General features: G+C 42.8%; 1 protein-coding gene across 4 annotated transcripts in view; it reads left to right on the forward strand.

Annotated features, from left to right (window-relative positions):
* The window catches only part of bsnb (bassoon (presynaptic cytomatrix protein) b), a 61,659-nt gene extending 42,308 nt beyond the window's left edge, over positions 1-19,351 (forward strand). For 2 of the 4 annotated variants that reach the window (XM_077572925.1, XM_077572928.1), the window contains exons 5-13: positions 1,377-7,556; positions 8,764-10,873; positions 11,202-12,004; positions 13,007-13,118; positions 13,198-13,344; positions 13,459-13,514; positions 13,693-13,818; positions 15,039-15,172; positions 16,591-19,351. In XM_077572925.1, coding sequence (XP_077429051.1) covers positions 1,377-7,556; positions 8,764-10,873; positions 11,202-12,004; positions 13,007-13,118; positions 13,198-13,344; positions 13,459-13,499 — 9,393 coding nt within the window. In that variant the 3' untranslated portion in view covers positions 13,500-13,514; positions 13,693-13,818; positions 15,039-15,172; positions 16,591-19,351. Of the gene's footprint in view, positions 1-1,376; positions 7,557-8,763; positions 10,874-11,201; positions 12,005-13,006; positions 13,119-13,197; positions 13,345-13,458; positions 13,515-13,692; positions 13,819-15,038; positions 15,173-16,528 lie in introns of all 4 variants that reach the window. The other 2 variants (XM_077572926.1, XM_077572927.1) reach the window with 2 other exon arrangements.

A 19,351-nucleotide genomic window follows, 5' to 3' on the forward strand; every position in this document is an offset into this window, starting at 1 on the left:
TTACACATTTGTAAATGCATTGCACATTACATTTACATTTCACATTATCGCAGTTTTTATATTTTTACCTCCCCACTCAAAAACATTTCTTTTTTGTTCAGTTGAGTTTTACAGGCAAAAGATCTCATTATAGTGGAAACAAATCTGAAGTGATTTGTTAGGGTCTTATTATTTATGATCACAAAATCTAGCATTTGAATAGGGGTGTGTAGACTTTTTGTATACATTGTATCTATTTGTCTATCAAGCAGTCGTCTCATTCCCGCCATTATGATTGACCTTTTTTTTTGTCACAACTCCATTATCATTATTTGTCCTATCATATTATTGTTGCTGTGTTACTGTAATAGTTATCAAATTTTTTTGTTATGTGTTTTGTGTTTTTTATGAGTTAATGTTCATTTCTTTAATTTGTTTATCATAATAACCATATTCATTCAGCAACATAAACATTATGTTCAATGGAATTTCAATTGTAATTTTTGTCTATGTCCCCATTTTTGGTTTCTATTCCCTCTTATTTTTTGAAGCATTATGTTAAATGTTAACACTTTGTGAAAATTGCGATAATATTTTGAGCATTCAAAGCATGATCATTGTTCTTCAACATCTCAAAGAATGCCTTAGAGAATGCACCGTGATCGCAATCAAGCATGTAACAGAATGACATTTGTTGATGTTTGTTTAAAAGTCTGTTTTTATGAGCAGTGTGTTTTGAATTGATCATTTGTCTGTATGCAAAACACTGAAAGGCAAAATCAACCAAAATGACATTCTATCACAAATTAAATCTGATTGACAATCTAATCCAACCCATGAGCATTACTGAACATTGCTGATGGCATCTATGTTGAATGTATTTGATAAGTATTTTGGTTGATTTCATCTTAAAATGTTACTACTAGGACAGGGGTGGCCAAGTTCGGTCCTCGAGAGCCACTATCCAGCCTGTTTTCCATGTTTCTCTCCACTAGCACACCTGATTCATGATCAGGATCGTTGTCAGGCTTCTGCAAAGTTTGCTGATGAGCTGATCATTAGAATCAGCTGCGCTGAAGGAGGAAGACATGGAAAACAGGCTGGATAGTGGCTCTCGAGGACCGAACTTGGCCACCCCTGTACTAGGATATGGTTGTTCTATTTCATGTACTGTAATATGCTCTAATATTTTCATATTAGAGAGACCATCTGTATTTGGCACTGTGCATTTTATTCCTTATTATTGAGAACTGCTCAAAATTTAAACGCTGAGGAGTTTGATGAAATAGTGGGATAAAAGCTGTCTACTAAAGCTTGTAATGGACCTTGAAACCTGTTAACTGAAGAAAGAAATTGTATTTCATTGCTTCTGACTCCTCTCCTCTTTTTCCCCACAGGATTACATCAAATCAAGTACACATAGTTTAAGTGACACTGGATACTCCTCGGATGGAATCTCTAGCTATCAAGGGGAGATTATTGGTCAGATTCATGAAGACGCAGTCAAGCTCAATGAGAGGGGTGTGCCCATTTCCTCTGAAATCACTAAGTTAGAAACATCAATGAAGCCTTTGTTGGAGTCGAAAATGGCATCAGACCAGAAGCATAGGCCTCATTCATTGTCTGTTGGACAGGGACGGGACATAAGTCCAGATGACGATGCAACAAGAGATGAATCAGACGATGAGCTCAGCTGTAAACTCCGTCATGATTATGTGGAAGACAGCAGTGAAAGTGGTCTCTCGCCATTACCAATAAGACAAAAGAAGTCACATAAAGATTTAACAGATGAAGAGTTTATGAGGAGGCAAATTATGGAGATGAGTGCCGATGAAGATGAGTTGGAGGAATATGGAGACCAGAAGGCTAAAAAAGGACATAAAACTAGTGGGGATTTGAACAAAGAGAGACGACGACTTCCTCACCATTCCAATAGTTTTGAGGATGCAGCCAAAGAATCAGCAGGTGTATATAAGGCAGAAGAAGAGGAAGATGTTGCAATGGCTGGGGGTCTTCGCCGTTTTAAGACAATTGAGTTAAATAACACTAACAGTTACAACAGAGACATGGAACTCAGTGCTGAGCATGACCTACGAGAACCAGAATTAGAGATGGAGAGTCTGACTGGTTCGCCAGAGGAGAGGTCCAAAGGAGAATATTCATCCACTCTACCTGCTACCACTCCTAGCTACACTTCAGGAACTTCACCAACATCAGTATCATCCATGGAAGATGACAGCGACAGCAGCCCTAGTCGAAGAGCGAGACTAGAGGAAGCAAAACAGCAGAGGAAAGCTAGACATCGCTCACATGGGCCATTGCTGCCCACCATTGAGGACTCCTCAGAGGAGGATGAGCTCAGAGAGGAAGAAGAGCTGCTCAGAGAACAGGAAGAAATGAGAGACCTTGAGCAACAGAGGATTCGAAGTACTGCTCGAAAAACAAAGAGAGATAAGGAGGAACTGCGAGCACAGAGACGCCGGGAAAGATCCAAAACTCCCCCGAGTAATCTCTCTCCCATAGAGGATGCGTCGCCAACTGAGGAGCTGAGACAGGCTGCGGAGATGGAAGAGCTCCACAGGTCATCATGTTCCGAATACTCACCCTCAATGGACTCTGAAGCAGAAGGCTTTGAGATAATAGGTGGCAAGCTCTACAAATCAGGGAATGAATATAACCTTCCGACTTTTACATCACTATACTCTCCAACAGACAAGACACCGTCTATGTCTTCCACTGATAAAACACTAAAAAGTGCAGAGGAAGTCTATGAGGAGATGATGAAGAAAGCCCAGCTCCTTCACAAACAAGGAAAAAGTGTTACACAGCAGAAACATTCGGTTCTTGACAATACAACCTTTCAAACAGGTTCTGCCTTAAACCCTGGCTCAAGCCCAACCCAGATTTCCACACCCATGTCCTTCTCCACAACTGGAAATGACCCACGAATTCCAGGAATTCACGCAGCACAGCATCTCTCAAAAGAAACTCAAAATAGGATGGTGTCACAGAGTGCCAAAATTGAAGGTGTTGTTGGTGGCGTTACCACAACCAAAATGCAAGTTAGTCACAGTGCTACAACTCGAAATGCAACTGGTGCTGGCTCCCAACGGCCAGCGCAGGCCTCACCCGACTCTACCGCATCCTCTTTATCTTACAAAGTTTTCTCCCTTTTCAAAGGGTCCAGCCCACAAACCTCACCCACCACTTCTCCTGTACAAAGCCCAACACATACAACCCCCGTGCGACCCACAGGAAGTGGTGGCAGGCAGTTGCCAACTCTGCCTGGCGGGCCATCGTCAACTGTAGCTTCCCATGGAGCTCAACGGTCTAATTCGCCACGTCTTGTACGACAACAGTCCTCTCAAGATGCACCAGTAATGGTAATAACACTTGGATCTACAGCACCTCATCCTGCCAAACCAGTCACTGTAAATTCATCCACTTCCCCTTTATCATCACCAACACAGGTTAGCTATAAAACCTTGTATAGCTCCCAGCATCCATCAGCAAGTTCTCCAACTTCACCGCATTTGTCCCAGCAGCCCCCAAAACATTCTTCACAAATGGCTCAAAATGTTGAAAAAACAAATGTTGCTAGTAGCACACAGAGTCGTGGGTCACTTTCTATGGAGAATATATCTCTATGTAAACTCTCAAATATTTCAGGCACTTCAGTGGTCATGGTCCAAAGTCAAACCCATCCAGCTAATATTATGGATCTTAGAGCCCCAATGAGATCTGCCCCAATTATAATGACAGAACAAGGGATGGATCTAACATCCTTAGCTTCTGACTCGAGAAAGTACTCTTTAGGGACAGAACAGCCATCTGTTCGGCACACAGCAGTGCAACCTCTTATCATGAACCTGAATGCACAAGAGCAACCACACGTCTCTGTATCAACACCAACAACGGTAAGCGTGACAGTTGCAGGTGCTATGTTCATATCACAAACCAAACAGCCAATTATCTATGGCGATCCTTTGCATAATCGTGTAGATTTGGGGCAGGGAGTGGGCTCAGCTGTGTGTTTATCCCAGAGTAAGACCCCAGTTTCAGATCCGTCTATTCCCAAAATCGATGCCTGTCTTGAGAACTTAGGTATCCAGCAGCAGCAACTGCAATTACAACAACAAAAGCTCCTGCAGCAGCAACAACTTCTCGAGCAGCAGCTCCAGCAACATCATCAGAATTCTTCATTTGCTCGTTACAACTTAGCTAATCAAATCCCTCCACTTGTGATGAAAAAGGATCTCGTAGTTACTCAGACAACCAGTTCCCAGCCGATAGTTACTGCGAGAGTAGCTCCACTCGCTTCCCAACCTGTTTGTAATGCCCCGCATGAAATCTATGGTGGAGTTGCTCTCGAGCTACAAAACAAACCAACAGTAATGAACCTGTCCACAGGAAAACCCCATGTTATGATGGTTCAGCTTGATGAAAGTAAAACTTCTCAATCAGGAACAGTGACTCAGTTACTCAAGAAAGAAGAGCCTCCTCCCACGCCTCAAGTCTTGGATTTGACCGGGCAGATCAAACCAGAAAACCAAGTTGCTTGTTGCGATGTTGTATACAATTTGCCATTTGCTGGCTCCTGTGCAGGGTCATTCACTCAGAAGCCAACGACAGTATCACCAGATAAAAAACCTTCCACTGAGACTTCAAAAGTTTCACCTCCTCCGCATTACAGCATCAGTCAACATCAACAATCTCAGGCTCCACAGAGCATAACGGAGGAACATAAAGCATACCAAACACCAATAGTTCCATCAGGAAGAATACAACCCTCCATGTCTGATACTAATCTGCCTTCTATGACTGATGCTGTTCACTACCAGAGGAATGTTAAAGAAGGTCTGGCAGTAGATCTTAGCAACATGAATCAGACTTATGATAGCGGATACCTTGGCATGGGAGCTCAGTATGGCTCATACACAGACTTGCGTCACCAAGGAGACATCGCAGGCCCCACATTACCTATTCGGCGTTATGGCTCAATGTCAAATATCGATTCTGACTACTGCTATGGGCCAAAGGAGTTAACAGGACCACAGGACTCCAATCTAGCTCAATTCAGTGCAACCACTGCAAGGGAAATTAGCCAGATGTGTGCTGCTCTTAACACAGCTGATCAGTTTGCGACACGGTATGGAAATAATCATGAACTAATACCCTATGGGGTTGGAAGAGGTGCACAGTTAGCTAGGTTAAATCTCCATCAAAGTTTAGCATCAATAAGAGCTAGTCTGATGTATGGCTCAGATGGAAGAGCCTTGTCAAATAGTCAAAACCTAACAAACCTAATAAATGCAAGACAAGCAAGTATACGTGCCTTGTATCCTGCTGCTTTAAGAGGAGGTGATGGCATGATATATTCTACCATAAACACTCCAATAGCCTCTACCTTGCCAATTACTACCCAGCCAGGTCCTGTTCTGCAACCCATGCCTAGAGGCATTTACAGGCCATACACTGCAGGTGTAACCGCTGTACCATTAGCTAGTCTTACCAGATTGCCTCAAGTGAGTCCCAGAACTCCACTGGCCACACAAGGAACCTATTCATATCCTCCATCAAACCAGTACTCTGCTTCAGCCACAACCTCTGGCATTATACCTACTCTAAGCACCTCACAACATGAAACTCCCATGTATCTTGGAAAGCCTTCAACTGCAGCTGCAATTATCCCACCAACCCAAGCTAGCGCAATCGGCACACAAGCCGAGCAGACTCAACATACGTCACAGATGATGTCCAGCTCTCAAGGTCAAAGTCAGCCTCCAACTGTCAAGCCACCACAAGCCCAGATGCAGCAACAGCAACTGCCCGCTCAAACTGAACCTTTATCATTAACCCAAACCCATCCTCAAGCTCAATCCATCAGTCAACCCCAACCCCCAGTTTTGACACATGGTAACATCACACCCAGTGTTACTGCCCCAGCTTCAAAAATATCTCCTAGTGATGCTCAGAAAGGCAAGGAGGATGAGAGGCTTAGTCAGCAACAAGAGCACATGCTGCAGCTAGATCGAGAGCGTGTTGAATTGGAAAAACTTAGGCAACTGCGCCTCCATGAAGAGCTTGAGCGAGATCGTATGGAGCTTCAACGACACAGAGAAAAAGAACAACTAATTGTTCAGCGTGAAATTCAGGAATTGCACACCATCAAGCAACAGGTCCTACAACAACAGCAAGCAGAGCGGGAGACTCAGCTGATTATGCAAAGAGAGCAACTGGCCCAACAGAGAATGCAGCTTGAACAAATCCAGTCTCTGCAGCAGCAACTCCAGCTGCAGCTGGAGGAGCAGAAAAGACAAAAGACAGCAGCAGTGGAGGCAGCAGCAGCTGCTGCAGCCGCGGAAGCAGCCGCGGCTTCAGCAGTCGCTGCTGCAACATCTGCCCAGGGTACCATACAAGGGGTTGTGGTTGGAGGAGGGCCTCCTCAAGGCTTCCTTATTTGTGATCAGAGTGGAAGGGTTATTCAGCAAGATGGGCAGACTGTTCAATTCTGGCAAGATGGACAAGTGGTCCAAGCTGTGGTGGCTGCTAGACCTATTCACAGTTCTGTGTCTGAAATGTCTTTGAGAAGCACTGACAAACAGGCTGAGTCCAAGATAATGAAGAAGCAAAATTCCATGCCCCGTCTCAGAGACAGCGCAGAGGATGATTCCGGAAAGAAGATATCAGATAGTTGCGTGCAAACAGATGATGAAGATGGAGAGGACCGATTCATAAACCGGCGCAGAAGAACAAGACGGATTGCAGACTGCAGTGTGCAGACTGATGAAGAGGACCAGGCAGACTGGGACCAGCAGCCAGTAAGGCGCCGACGCTCACGTATATCAAAGCACTCAGAATCCAGTGGTGAGACTAAGTCAGAGGGGTCATCTAGAGCGGTATCGGCAAGTATAGCTATTCAAACCTCAAATGACTCCTCATGCCAGACAGAATCTGACCAACTAGGTAGGGTTTCACCAGCTATTCATATCACTATGGCAGAGAGCTCAAAGGTTGACCTGTTACATTACATAGCAGCGCCTGAGAGGACCCACAAGGGAGAAAGTTTGGCTTGTCAAACTGAACCAGAATCACAGTCTCAAGGTGTGGTTGCTCCTCAACTCAGTGTCCCTACAACAATTAGTCCATACTCTACAAGTCTGCACATAGTTGGTGCAAATACATCTGACCCAAACTCCCAGAGACTTCAAGGAGTTGCGAAGTTCGAGAGACGAAAACCCGACCCTCTGGAAATCGGTTATCAGCAGCAAGCAAATGAATCTTCTCGCCAGCCCCCAAAATCCCCTCAGGTTTTGTACTCCCCAGTCTCTCCGTTGTCTCCTCATCGAATGTTGGAGACAACATTTGCCTCACAAGAAAAGCTGAACAAAGCCCATGTGACACCCCAGCAAAAGGCCTTCACTGCTGAATCACCGCAACGCCACCAGTCTCTACCAAGACCCATCAAAAGTGTGCAGCGCTCCATGTCTGATCCAAAGCCTCTCAGCCCAACATCAGAGGATCCCGGCAAGAACAGATTCTCTCCATATTATCAGCAAGCTGTGTCCAACAGTCAGGTAGTAAACATTTGATTTATTTATGTATGTATGTATGTATGTATTTATTTATTTATTTGTTTGTTTGTTTGTTTGTTTGTTTGTGTATTTATTTATTTGGTAGCTTTAGGGGAAAATGACACATTGCTGTTATACTGAATATTAACTAAACTAAATGAATGGATCTTGGATTGAATTTGAAGTGGATCCTATTAGAATGTACAGCTATAACTAATGTAGTGGTCAATGACTGTCTCTTGTAAAATAAAGTTAATCAAATCTAATAACTTCCCATGTATAATGCAATATAATCTACGCTCTATGTGGCCATAAATGCACCAGATCTAACATTACAGCAGGATGTTGCCAGATGAATATGTTGGCCATGCCAGAAACGCTTTTCCCTTCAGCCTTTTCTCTACTTTTCCTTACTTAGTATCTCCACCCCCTTTTCCTCTTATTTCTCTCTCTCTCACACTCTCTCTGGCTATCAAAAGCTTAAGAGTTGCCAAGAGGACACAATATGGATACATCATTGTTATGCTTACCTTTCTTACTTTTATCAGCCTTGAAAAGTAAATTAATATTCCTTCGAAAATTATCCAGAATAATATGAGACAAACTTTTTTAATCATCGTCATGGATCCACCCATAACAACTAAATTGTAAGTACAAGACAGGCACATTGTCACTTTTTGTTTGTTTTGTTTGTTTTATTTTTTTTAAATAATACTTTCTTTGTCTTACTGCATGTCACTGGTAATAATTTAAGAAACATGCACAGTTTTGTCATTTAAAAAATATACTATTGCAGAAGTTTGTAAGATAACCTATCTGAAATTAATCTGTGTTTTCTCCTAGTCAAAAGTGTAAATGTGAACTTTCATGATTTGTGACTGGTGACTGAATAGGTCAGACAATGTGAATGTTATGATTATACATTTTGTAAAGTTATGTATGCATGACACTCTTTTATTTTTCACAAACATACAATACAGGAATGTGGCATAAAACGAAATCAAAATGTTTAAAATTCTGATATAAATAATAGTCATACTTCGCATGTAGGTCAATTTAAATTGAATACTTAACTATATATCAATCTATATAGCTTTTAAATTAGGGTATGCAGACCCTTCGTGCATACTGAGGTACATTAATGAGCCTGATTTACATAAACACATTCTGTTTATAGCTCATTCTGCTGATGTGTCTCTGCCTCTCCTAGCAGATGGCCTCCCTGCAGCAGCAGAATGCTGTGATGAGGAAGGTAAAGAGGACTCTTCCCAGCCCCCCTCCAGAAGAGATTCCGCTCCCCATTGTTACTCCAGCACAAATGTACAATTCTCCTGGCATGCCTCAGAGGGTTTTGCCTAGACCTGCACAAGGAGTCACCAAGGCAGGTTTGCTGAGTGAACTGAAAGCCGTGGAACAAGAGTCGTCAAAGCTCAGGAAGCAGCAAGCGGAACTGGAGGAAGAAGAGAAAGAGATTGACGCCAAATTACGTTACTTGGAATTAGGCATTACACAACGTAAGGAGACCATGGTGAAAGAGCGGGAGAGGAGAGAGTTGGCTTACTTGCGCTGTATGGGTGATGCTCGGGACTACATGTCAGACAGCGAGCTCAATAACCTCAGGATGGGAACTGCAACGGCAACCTTTGATGCTAATGGTTTGCTGACAAGGCCCAGCACTGCACCATTGAGTCAGTTTAATAATGATGTCAATGCAACATCCCAGTATTCCTCAACCTCCGCCTATATGTCTTATCCTTACCCTCAAAATCAACCATCGACACAGCAGCCAGGCTCCTCTTACCATCAAATTGGCTTCCAACCTCCTCAGTACCCTTCATCCTCTGCTCCCCAGCCAGGGACGTTCCAGCCCCAGCCAGGGACGTTCCAGCCCCAACCCCCTCCAGGCCCTGGCTACCAGAACCAGGGAACCTATTCCTCCCGTATGTATAGCCAACCATCTTACCAAACAGACCTTGGCATGCATCAACATAGTCACCAGACCTTCCATCCACCAAGCCAGCCAATGCCAGGCCAGAGCCTTCCTTATCCCAGCCACAGCTCCTACCAACCTGGACTGTCTTACCCGTCCCAGGCAGATATCCTCACAGTACATCAAAGACCAAGGCAGACCTCTTTGGCAGACCTTGAGCAGAAACTTCCCACCAACTATGAGGTCATCAGCAACCCAGCAGTCTCGGTGGCCACATCAGCTCCAGATGCTACATATGGCTCCGCCTACAGCAATGCGTATGGACAATATCGCCCCTCTGAGCCTGGCCTCACACACTCTGGTGACAGCCCAACATCTGCTTATGTTTCAGATGAACATTACACCTCTAATTTAGAGCAGAACATTCCAAGGAATTATGTAATGATTGATGACATCAGCGAATTGACAAAAGACAACACCGGTCAACCAACTGATGCCCTAGGTCATCCGGTAGGAGGGCGATATCGCAGCGAGAATGGCCCTGGACGTGGCGGCACCTATGGTAGACCTGAAGATGAGCCGGTAGATGCATATGGAAGACCCACTGGCACAGTGGGTTACCAGAGCACAGTGGACACTCGTACTAGCACCACAGTTAGTGGAGGATCTTATTATTACGATGACTACAAACACTCATCACGGAGTAACTCCAGTAGCCACAAAGGCTCACCCAAAAATCTTGCCCCTGCCGTAGTCTCTTCTAAACGCAGTAAGCACCGAAAACAAGGAATGGAGCAGAAAATATCAAAGTTTTCTCCTATTGAGGAAGCTCGAGATGTGGAGGCAGACCTGGCATCCTACACTATGACAACCTCGACAGGAGGCAGTTGTACGGTGGTGTCCCGGTCCAAGAAGCAGGATGAAACAGCATACGGAATGAAGAGGAATGCATATGACCAGCAGAAATATTACGGCACCAGTCGCGAGGGACTTGAGGAAGAAGATCGCATGTACGGCTCTGGTAGGTCCAGGTCCACCGGATATGGCATGGATAAGATATCATCCCGAGATGCCTCGGGTCACAGAAGCAAATCCTATGAGAGGGATGCCATAGAACGTTCTCAGAGAAGCAGCCGCAGTGGACGGCCACCCATACGCAATCAGAATTCAGAGGAAGAGAGTCCAATCAGTCCTGTTGGTAAACCTGTCGGCATTGGACGGAGCTCTGCTGCGGCAAATGCCCATGATGTGAGGAACCAATATGGGTCAAGTCATTCGCTTCCAGACGTGCAGGACCACCACAAGAAGGACCTTCCGAGGAGTCATGTGTATAAACCAGATGACCCGTACCTTGTAGACGACATGCACTGTGCTGTTTCTGACAGTGAAGGTAACTGGTGCTGAATACTTTTTGCTGTCTTACATGTTTGTTCCACCTTTACTGAAAAGAGACTGCATGCCAAATGAAGAGTGCTGAAAAGAACGCCATTATTTTTGTTGTCCTTTTCGTTGTCTCCTCTGATTTCTGCAATGTCTCCTGTGATAAAAGAATTGACTTTTATGTTCTGCATGCTTTGGTGTCCGTTTTTTTTGCACTGGCTTCCTAAAATGTGCATGGCTTCACAAAGTGGACTTTATTTATCGCATGGCTTCTATCTACACCGCACTTTGCAAGAAAAAAACTATTGACTGATAATGTTTTTCTGGTTTTAAAAAAGCCTATCATTTGGGCCAAGAGGAGACCGATTGGTTTGAAAAGCCTCGGGAGGCCCGATCAGAACGTTCAAGACATCACAGAGGTGGAAGTCAGTCATCGACAGGTCGGCGCACAAAGCACACCTACCATGACTATGATGAGCCGCCAGAGGAATACGGACCCCAGGATGACAACCATCAACGCCATTCCTCGGCGGCATCACGGGACCAGCGATATCACAGCAACAGTTCTGGGAGGCACAACTCTTCCCGACACGCTTCAGAAGATCCCAGGTCCTCCCGTTCTACCAGGACACACCCCAAAGACACTTCAGGACGCTCTGATGGCAGGAGCGCTTCTTCTGCCCAGAGGCGGGGCGGCCCGGACTCCCATTCTGCCCAAGGAAGCCCCCGGAACTCAGGAGACTTCTCCCGTGACCCCACTGCCGGTCATCACCACGGCACTGGGGGGCGGAGCCAGAGACAACCGGGAGAGCGCACAAGAAGGCAAGATCCATCTGCTGCAGGCTCCAAGATGCAGCAGCAGGGCCATGCTGGGCAACGGCCAAGTGGTCAAAGTCAGTCGGGTAGACATCCGGTCTCTGAAGCTCTTGATGGTACTCAGCAAGCGCAGCAGCAGCCGCTAAGTGTACAGCAACAACAACAGCAGCAGCCGCAGCAGCACAGTCAACCCCCTCCGAGCATCCAGCCAACAACTACCGCAGGAACTGGTCCACCACAGCAACAGCAACCCAAACCAAGCCATGCACAGACACAGGGGCGTCCATCAGGAGGCTCTGCAGCAGGACAGCCAGCAACTACAGCGGTTAGTAAAAGCAAACAGTACTTAGTGTTTAGTTAAAAACAATGTGCTACAAGTTAAATAATTGGTAGGGTAACCATATTTTGATTTCCAAAAAAGAGGACACTCAGCGAAGAATTGAGATACTTATATGATATTAAAAATTTACTCAAAGATGTCATACATTATAACTGCCTACCTCTTCTGTTTGGGTAGAAAGTAAAACAAAACAAAAACATAACTCTTTTAAAGTCTTACTTTATAAATGAATAAATAATGAAATAATGTTTTAAAGCAAACCCAAGATCTACTTTACAAGAAGCCAACCTCCTGCAATCGACTTTTAAAATGTTTTTATTTATTTATTGTTAAGGGGGGGTAATCGAACCCGCACTGCTACTACGTCTATGGTTTGGAAGCACAGCGCGCTACCAGTGTGCTAAAATTACGGACTGCTGACACATATCAGCACCCTATTTGAACGCTCAGGACGTGACATATATAGAAGACTAAGCTACATTTTTTCTTTTAAAAATATATACTTTTTTGATACATAACAATAATAACAAGCACACAAAACCCACCTTTTTGCATTCCGCAGTCTACCAGGCACAGTAACAACACGGTGCGCTCGGCCTCCCATTTGTTGAATGAAGCGTCAATCAAAATCAAAACATGCTAATTGGTAGTCAAAAACGGACATTTTCATGAATTTATAGGAAAAAATATATAAGAAAAAAACAAGACAAGATGTAAAAAAGTGGACCTGTTCGAGCAATCGGCAGCTTAATTTACGAGTGCCAACACAATTTAAGAGACAAAACAAAAAAATGTTGCCACTTGAGTTTGCATGTGGGAAAGTAGAGCCACAGTTGTTGGTGTGTATTGTCCTGCTGACAAACAATGACAATAACATTTTAGGATGAAGACATCCATAATTTCACAGACTGCTAAATTGAGTTCAACTACTTTGCCATTGTGGTGAGTTGCGTCAATATTTGTTTTATGGCCAAGTTTTTTCTGCAGGTAAAAATGGATGCCACACCGTCAGCAACTTCCATAGGAATGAAGCCTACAATGGCAGTCCCAACCATACCTCAGACTACCAAAACAACTCCACCCCCTCTAACAGGCATTGGTAAGTCTCAGAACTTTGGACAACAACAAACTTAAACAAATAGAATATAGTGGTTAGATATATTTTTTTCTGTCTGCAGGCTCCAAAACTGCCCCTGTTGGGATCGGTAGCAAAGCCGGTGGTATCGGCAGTGCCGCAGCTGGACAAGCACCTGCTGAAGGAGAAAACGTTCTAACCAAAATTCTGCAAGGAGGCGCAGCGGAGCAGGCGGGAAAACTGGGAGACGGTACAGCCACTTATAAATATATTATGATGGTTATCATTTTTTTGCTGCCTATTATGAAGTAAATTGTGCAACGGTTGAGTTGCAGTGATGTGTTAATGTTACTCATTCCTGCAGCTTTGTCTGGCCTTGGGAAGAAATTTACTTCATTCTTTTGAATTGAAGAGAAGAGGGTGAGTGAAAACCTAGACGTACCACTTTTTACAAGATAAGACAATATGGGTTTATTTTAGGATGCGTGGCATCAGATGGCAACCCGCTTGCCTACTAAAATTAATAATTAATCACAAAAATGTTTTAAAGAATATTTTCTAATGTACACTATCGGCGAAAATGTGTCTGTCTTCACAGGGTCTGCAGAATCACAACAATACAAAATGAGAAGCTTTGTACCAGAAAAACCTATGAAACGTCATTTGATTGCATTTTACCATCCGGGAGGATGTTGAGCGAGAGAGTGGGATCCTAGGAGCATCAGTAAGTGTCTTGTTTTTGCCTCTGGAGATGAACACACCGACACCTGCTCGATCAAGCATTGAGTCACTGTCAAGAACTATGACAATAATCCACTTTGGTTAACACTTGCATCATAAAAACAAATGCAACCGTGGAGTAAATTGTTGATTACTTGGGTTCTTTTATGACCACTGTGGGAACATTAAGACTGTTGCTAGAATGATATTGTTAATATTTAGTGTTTTATCAGATATTCCTGTATACTCTTGAGAGTCAATGTTATATTAGCAGCAACATAAAAAAAATCTGCCTTTACAAAGATACAAATGCTTTACTGTAATAATAATTTAGCGGTGTTAAAATAAGTTTATAATAATATTTTTTAAGCGCGATTAATGACTGCCTCTTACTTGGAAAGCATGTACTGGGGGAATTCCAGTTGCAACGCAGCAGACACGTCCACATCAAAATTTAGCAGTAATTAATTTAATAATAATGCATATATTTGTGGGAGTGGAGTCAAGTTGTATTTTACAATTTTAAAAATGTGCAGAATTTCACAAGTTACTTCATGTTAAAGATTAGATAACTCATTTAATGAAAAAAAAAATTTCACCAATGTCTTACAAATGCAATTATGCCATCTAGAGGCAAAAAAATGACCTCAACATAAATCAATATCACACTCGTTTTTTACAGTACAGTACATCTTTTTTTAACTAAATTTTATAAATTATTATGAAATTACTGTATCAATGACTAAAAGATGCAACCATATTCTTATTAGTTTAAAAAAAAATCCCCCACTTTTATGTTAACACGAGTATGAAAACTTAGGGGTGAAAAATATTGTACATTTTATTGTACATTTAGAACATATATAAAATTTGTGATTAATCGTGAGCTAATTATTGAATTAATTACGAGTAAAAACAATTATCACTCGACACCCCTAATAATGATGATGATGATGATGATGATGATGATGATGTTAATAATAAAAATAAAAAATAAATAATAATAATATCAAAACTGAGCATTATTTTGATACAGCTCCTATGTTCAAGCTCATCGTTTATGGCGTGTATGTAATGTTGTGGCTGATGAGTGTACCGGTAGTTAAGTTTAGCAAAGTCTGCACAGCACATGCAGACGACTTAAGGTAAATGATGACTCATGAAATACTTTGTACATTGGGGCTGATCTCGGGTGCCTCTACTTTACCTCACATTACTGAACAGTTGGAATCAAAGGAGAGCCTTGTCAGCACTGAAATCCCCAGACGTGCATGTGATTGAAGTGGAGCTGAACGTGGAGGGGGATCTGAAAATCAAGTGGATGCCTTAAAATGACTGAAATCCAGCATCAATGGTCGGTAAGTAAAAGCCATTAAAACACACTTGTTGATCACATCCACATCCAATTGTTTTCTCACTCATTTCTTCCCAAAAACGTATGAATATGTTCTAGTTTAAATGTGTTTGCGTGTCCCAAAGACGTATTTAAATGTTTTTTCCCTACGTTTGTTTATGGTAGTTATTACACAAACGGCCAGCAGGTGGCAGCAGAGAAAAAGAGATCAACCAGGGCCCTGTTGGGAAAAAAAAGCTAATTTACTCACAATTCTAAATAGATTTGTGAATAATGAGAAAACTTAGCTATATTCTAATGCTAATTGCTGCAAAATTGAAACATTAAAAAAAAATACTTTTTTTTCTCCTCATAAAATAAGAGACTCTAATCTTTCTTTTGGTAGGTTCCATGGTTTTATAGCAATAGAACACAATATTCTGTGCGCCTTGCAAAATCAGGCAAAATCCAGTAAAACAGCCGGGAGTGAAGGGGATTGCTTCAGTGAAAATGGCTGGGAGTGAATGAGTTAATGACCCCGTGATGTGGATTTAGAGATTTCTTTCTAAATACATAATTGTTGAAAACGTGAAAGATTCAACTATTAATGGATGTAAAAAAAAAAAAACATTTTCAATATTTTTGGTGATGCAACCCCAAACACAGCCACTCAGAAGTATCACAATCACTCTGAAATGGTTTAGTGATTTTTGTAGTATTGTTGCTTCACGGTTGCTGAGTATTTTCAGTTCATTAAAGTTATCTACTTTCTGCTGCAAAACCAAGAGCACAAGATCTGAATGCTAAATCGGTTTACCTTGTAACTCCACAGTCACACACTTCCATCATAATCTGGGCTAGGCAAACAGGGTTAAAATTAGCCCGAGAAAGCTAATTGTGGCCTGGATTTAATGTCACACACGCAAAGACGCACGGGAACAAGAGAACACGCGGGCTCACAGATTCATGACTCATGCTTAGCAGTCCTCATTACACGGTGCAATGAACTAATGGACTAATTCTGCTCAATGGCGCAAAGCCGCTGAGGAGCGAATAAAGTGAATTAGAATTCATTTCATGTTAGCTTCTGTCCGAGAACCTGCTGGGACCCTCGCAGAGTGGACTTGATAGGTTCCTTCGTTCAGCTGCCACAAATGCAAGTCCGTCAATTTGAGTCTGGGGCCGGTCTGAGGATTCATTAGGAGAATGTGACGATAAACCCGACTCATCGTCCCAGTGGATTACCGCGGTCACCATCAGGCCTGCGATTGGCCGGCAGAGATGCGATTTAAAACTCATTCGGATTGATTTGCTCCATGTCAAAGGATCTAAAAGCACTTGGTCACGTGAGTTAGCTTTTACATTTGGTTTGTCTTCTCAGGCTGGTAAATGTGATCCCGTATGGATGTATTAACCTTCAAGAGGTATCCGTCTTCATTCCAGGAGGACGGTAGGCGGAGGAGAGAGGCTAAAGGAGCTCTTGCTTCTTCTCCTCCTCCATGGAAAGCCTTCCGGGAAGGAAAAGAAAGTTCAAGGCCCACTGCTGGAGCAGGCCGGCTGTGCTCCAATCGAAAAAAAAAAAAAGCCTCAGTGCGCCCTCTACTGGATGCTCTTCCATGTCTGAGGATTACACATCTGGCGAGGATTATTTGATTCCACACTGATGCGGATTCTTAAAGCATGTCATAGGTTTTTCTGGTATTAAAGAAACTCACGGACGACTCCACTAACAAACCTGAGCGCTCGGTTTGTCCCGATCTCTACATTCCAGTATGGGAAGGTAACCCTGTCTTTGAATGTGTTCTTACTTCTCCTCATTTTTTTTTTTCAATGTCTCTACAGAATGCATTGTGTACATGCACGCACAAGTATATGACAGGAAAAAATTGAAAAAGAAATCCATATCTGTACTTTTCCAACAGCCACTCGTCATGAGCTTTATTTTTTTGTTTAGTTAGGGAAAGAAATGACTGCCAGTGTGTGCCCATAAGTGTGAGATTCACACAGATGAGAGGACCAAAATGAAAGAGTGGCAGTGGCTCTTTATCTTGCCATCACAAAGCCATCGTTATCGTCTGCGCGGAGCTTTCGTGTCTCATCTTTTTGTTCCTTTTCAATTTGCCTCATAATCACTGATTGGACGGGCCTTATTCAGATTTTGTTTTTGTACTTATATACCTCGTATGTTTTCAAATGTCCATATCATGACACGTTTATTTTTACGCAGCTGTATACTACTGTATGTACATAATCTTTCAAGATGTCATGATGTAAATTTGTTATTTGTGTATTTATGGAATAACATTTTTACCTTGTTGTTTTATTTGGTACAACTTTATATTTGAAGCTTTTTATTTTGTTAACTGTCAAGTTTTCTCGCATCAAATAATTTGCTCGGTGACTTAAAAAAAAACAAAAAAAGCAATAGCATGCAGATAACGGTATATAGCACAATGGTATAAATGTCGTGTACGTTAGCGATGGGGAATTGTCCGACGCTTCTTGTTGTACAGTTTGTCGAACGGTTTACAACCATCGTACCCGATGTCCAGACGTGCACGTGTGTTAGCATGCAGAGTGGTAGGAACACATTACAAACGCACATATTTGCCATCACGGAGTTGCTTTCTGCTCTACGGTTATAAAGTCATCAACGATCTCTCCAACAAGCTGGGCCCACTGCCTTTATTCCCCGCGCGCACACGCACACACACACACACACTCACACACACTCACACAAGTGTAGATGAGCAATTCTGATGTTCTATGCAAAGACTCATTTTGAATCCGGTAGTGACGTCATCACAGCGAAGACTCGTTTTGAATCCGGTAGTGACGTCATCACAGCGAAGCGATTACCGAGTCGAGCAGTTAAAAGATATACTTGTACGTATGTTTTTACGATTGAAGTAGAGTTTTGTTTCTCCGTTGCATGTTTCTTGAGCTGTCACCGCCGTCCGCAGGGACTTGTTGCCAAAGGGTAAACTGTGTCTACTGTCCGTTTTTTGAATGTCCACCATCCTGTCGCTTGGTAGCATGGGTTTGCTTGGCCGCTTCCTTGGCTGTTTGTTAGTTCCTGGAGCGTTTTTTGCCTGACCTGGGCTTGCAGTGACCGTCTGTGCTGCTACGAACCTGTGACGAAAACAAAACACATGGTCAGCACTTCATTTGTGTCGATATAATTGTGTAGATATTTGGGTGTTACTATAAACCTTTCAAGGGTGAACGGAATGCTTTTTTTTTCGGATATTATTCACCTTTTGATTAAATCACTCAGCAGCCAAGCCTTCATGGCGGGAAAAGGTGCATGATTAGATCTATTATGCTTCGATGCTCGGTTATGACTTACAGCCTGGCATGATTTCTGCAAGGTTCGCAAACAGGACGGTGAGCAGAAAATGAGCAAAAAGTTCAGCCAGTCACACAAATCAGGGCATGTCTTTTTATGTTGAAAGCACAAGCCTGGCTGGTAAGTGGCCGCTGCTCCCTGACAAGCAGACACGTGGAAGTTATGTCACAGTGCCTCCGAGATCTGCTTGATGCGAGGCACGTACGACTCAGCAGCTTTTAGCGCAGCCATCCTCATTCCGACTGTAAATACACGTTCAATCGACTGTACAGCTTTTGTTTTGAGTACGGCTGTCATGTGCATCCCCATGCCGTATTTGCTGCCAACTTTTGTGTATAAAAGAACATTTATTATCAGTAACAAGGAAGATGATTATGATAATTGCTTATGCATAGTCTATGTGGCTAACTTGTACTGACCGTTTACAGCAGTGGAACAAAAATGGAACACCAATTCCCGTTCAAAATATACAGTCTATGTCGAGATTCTATCTTTATTGTATTTTAGAACCTCCGAGGCAACAAGTTGCCTTCATGTCCCACAATCAGGAGGTTTCAGTGGTTGCGATCTAGAATGTGATCAGATTATTTTTGGAATAAGCAGGGGGGAGAAAAAAAAGAAACAAAACATCTGGAAAATGTCATTCACTGTTGTAAGTGCAATGGGGCAAAACGTCAGTCGTGTATCCATTGTGAAACCTTGTGCTCTATTCAGTGTATTCCTGTAAACTGATAAATTGATTAGTACATTTTGGTGCATCATGTCCAGTAATGTGATTCAATGAAAATATTGACCCTGCAATTTCCAAACTGAGAAAAAGAATAAAAAATTAAAGGAATATAATGTTGTCTTGTA

Source organism: Vanacampus margaritifer, chromosome 8 (assembly GCF_051991255.1).
Source record: "Vanacampus margaritifer isolate UIUO_Vmar chromosome 8, RoL_Vmar_1.0, whole genome shotgun sequence".
Lineage (NCBI taxonomy): Eukaryota > Metazoa > Chordata > Actinopteri > Syngnathiformes > Syngnathidae > Vanacampus > Vanacampus margaritifer.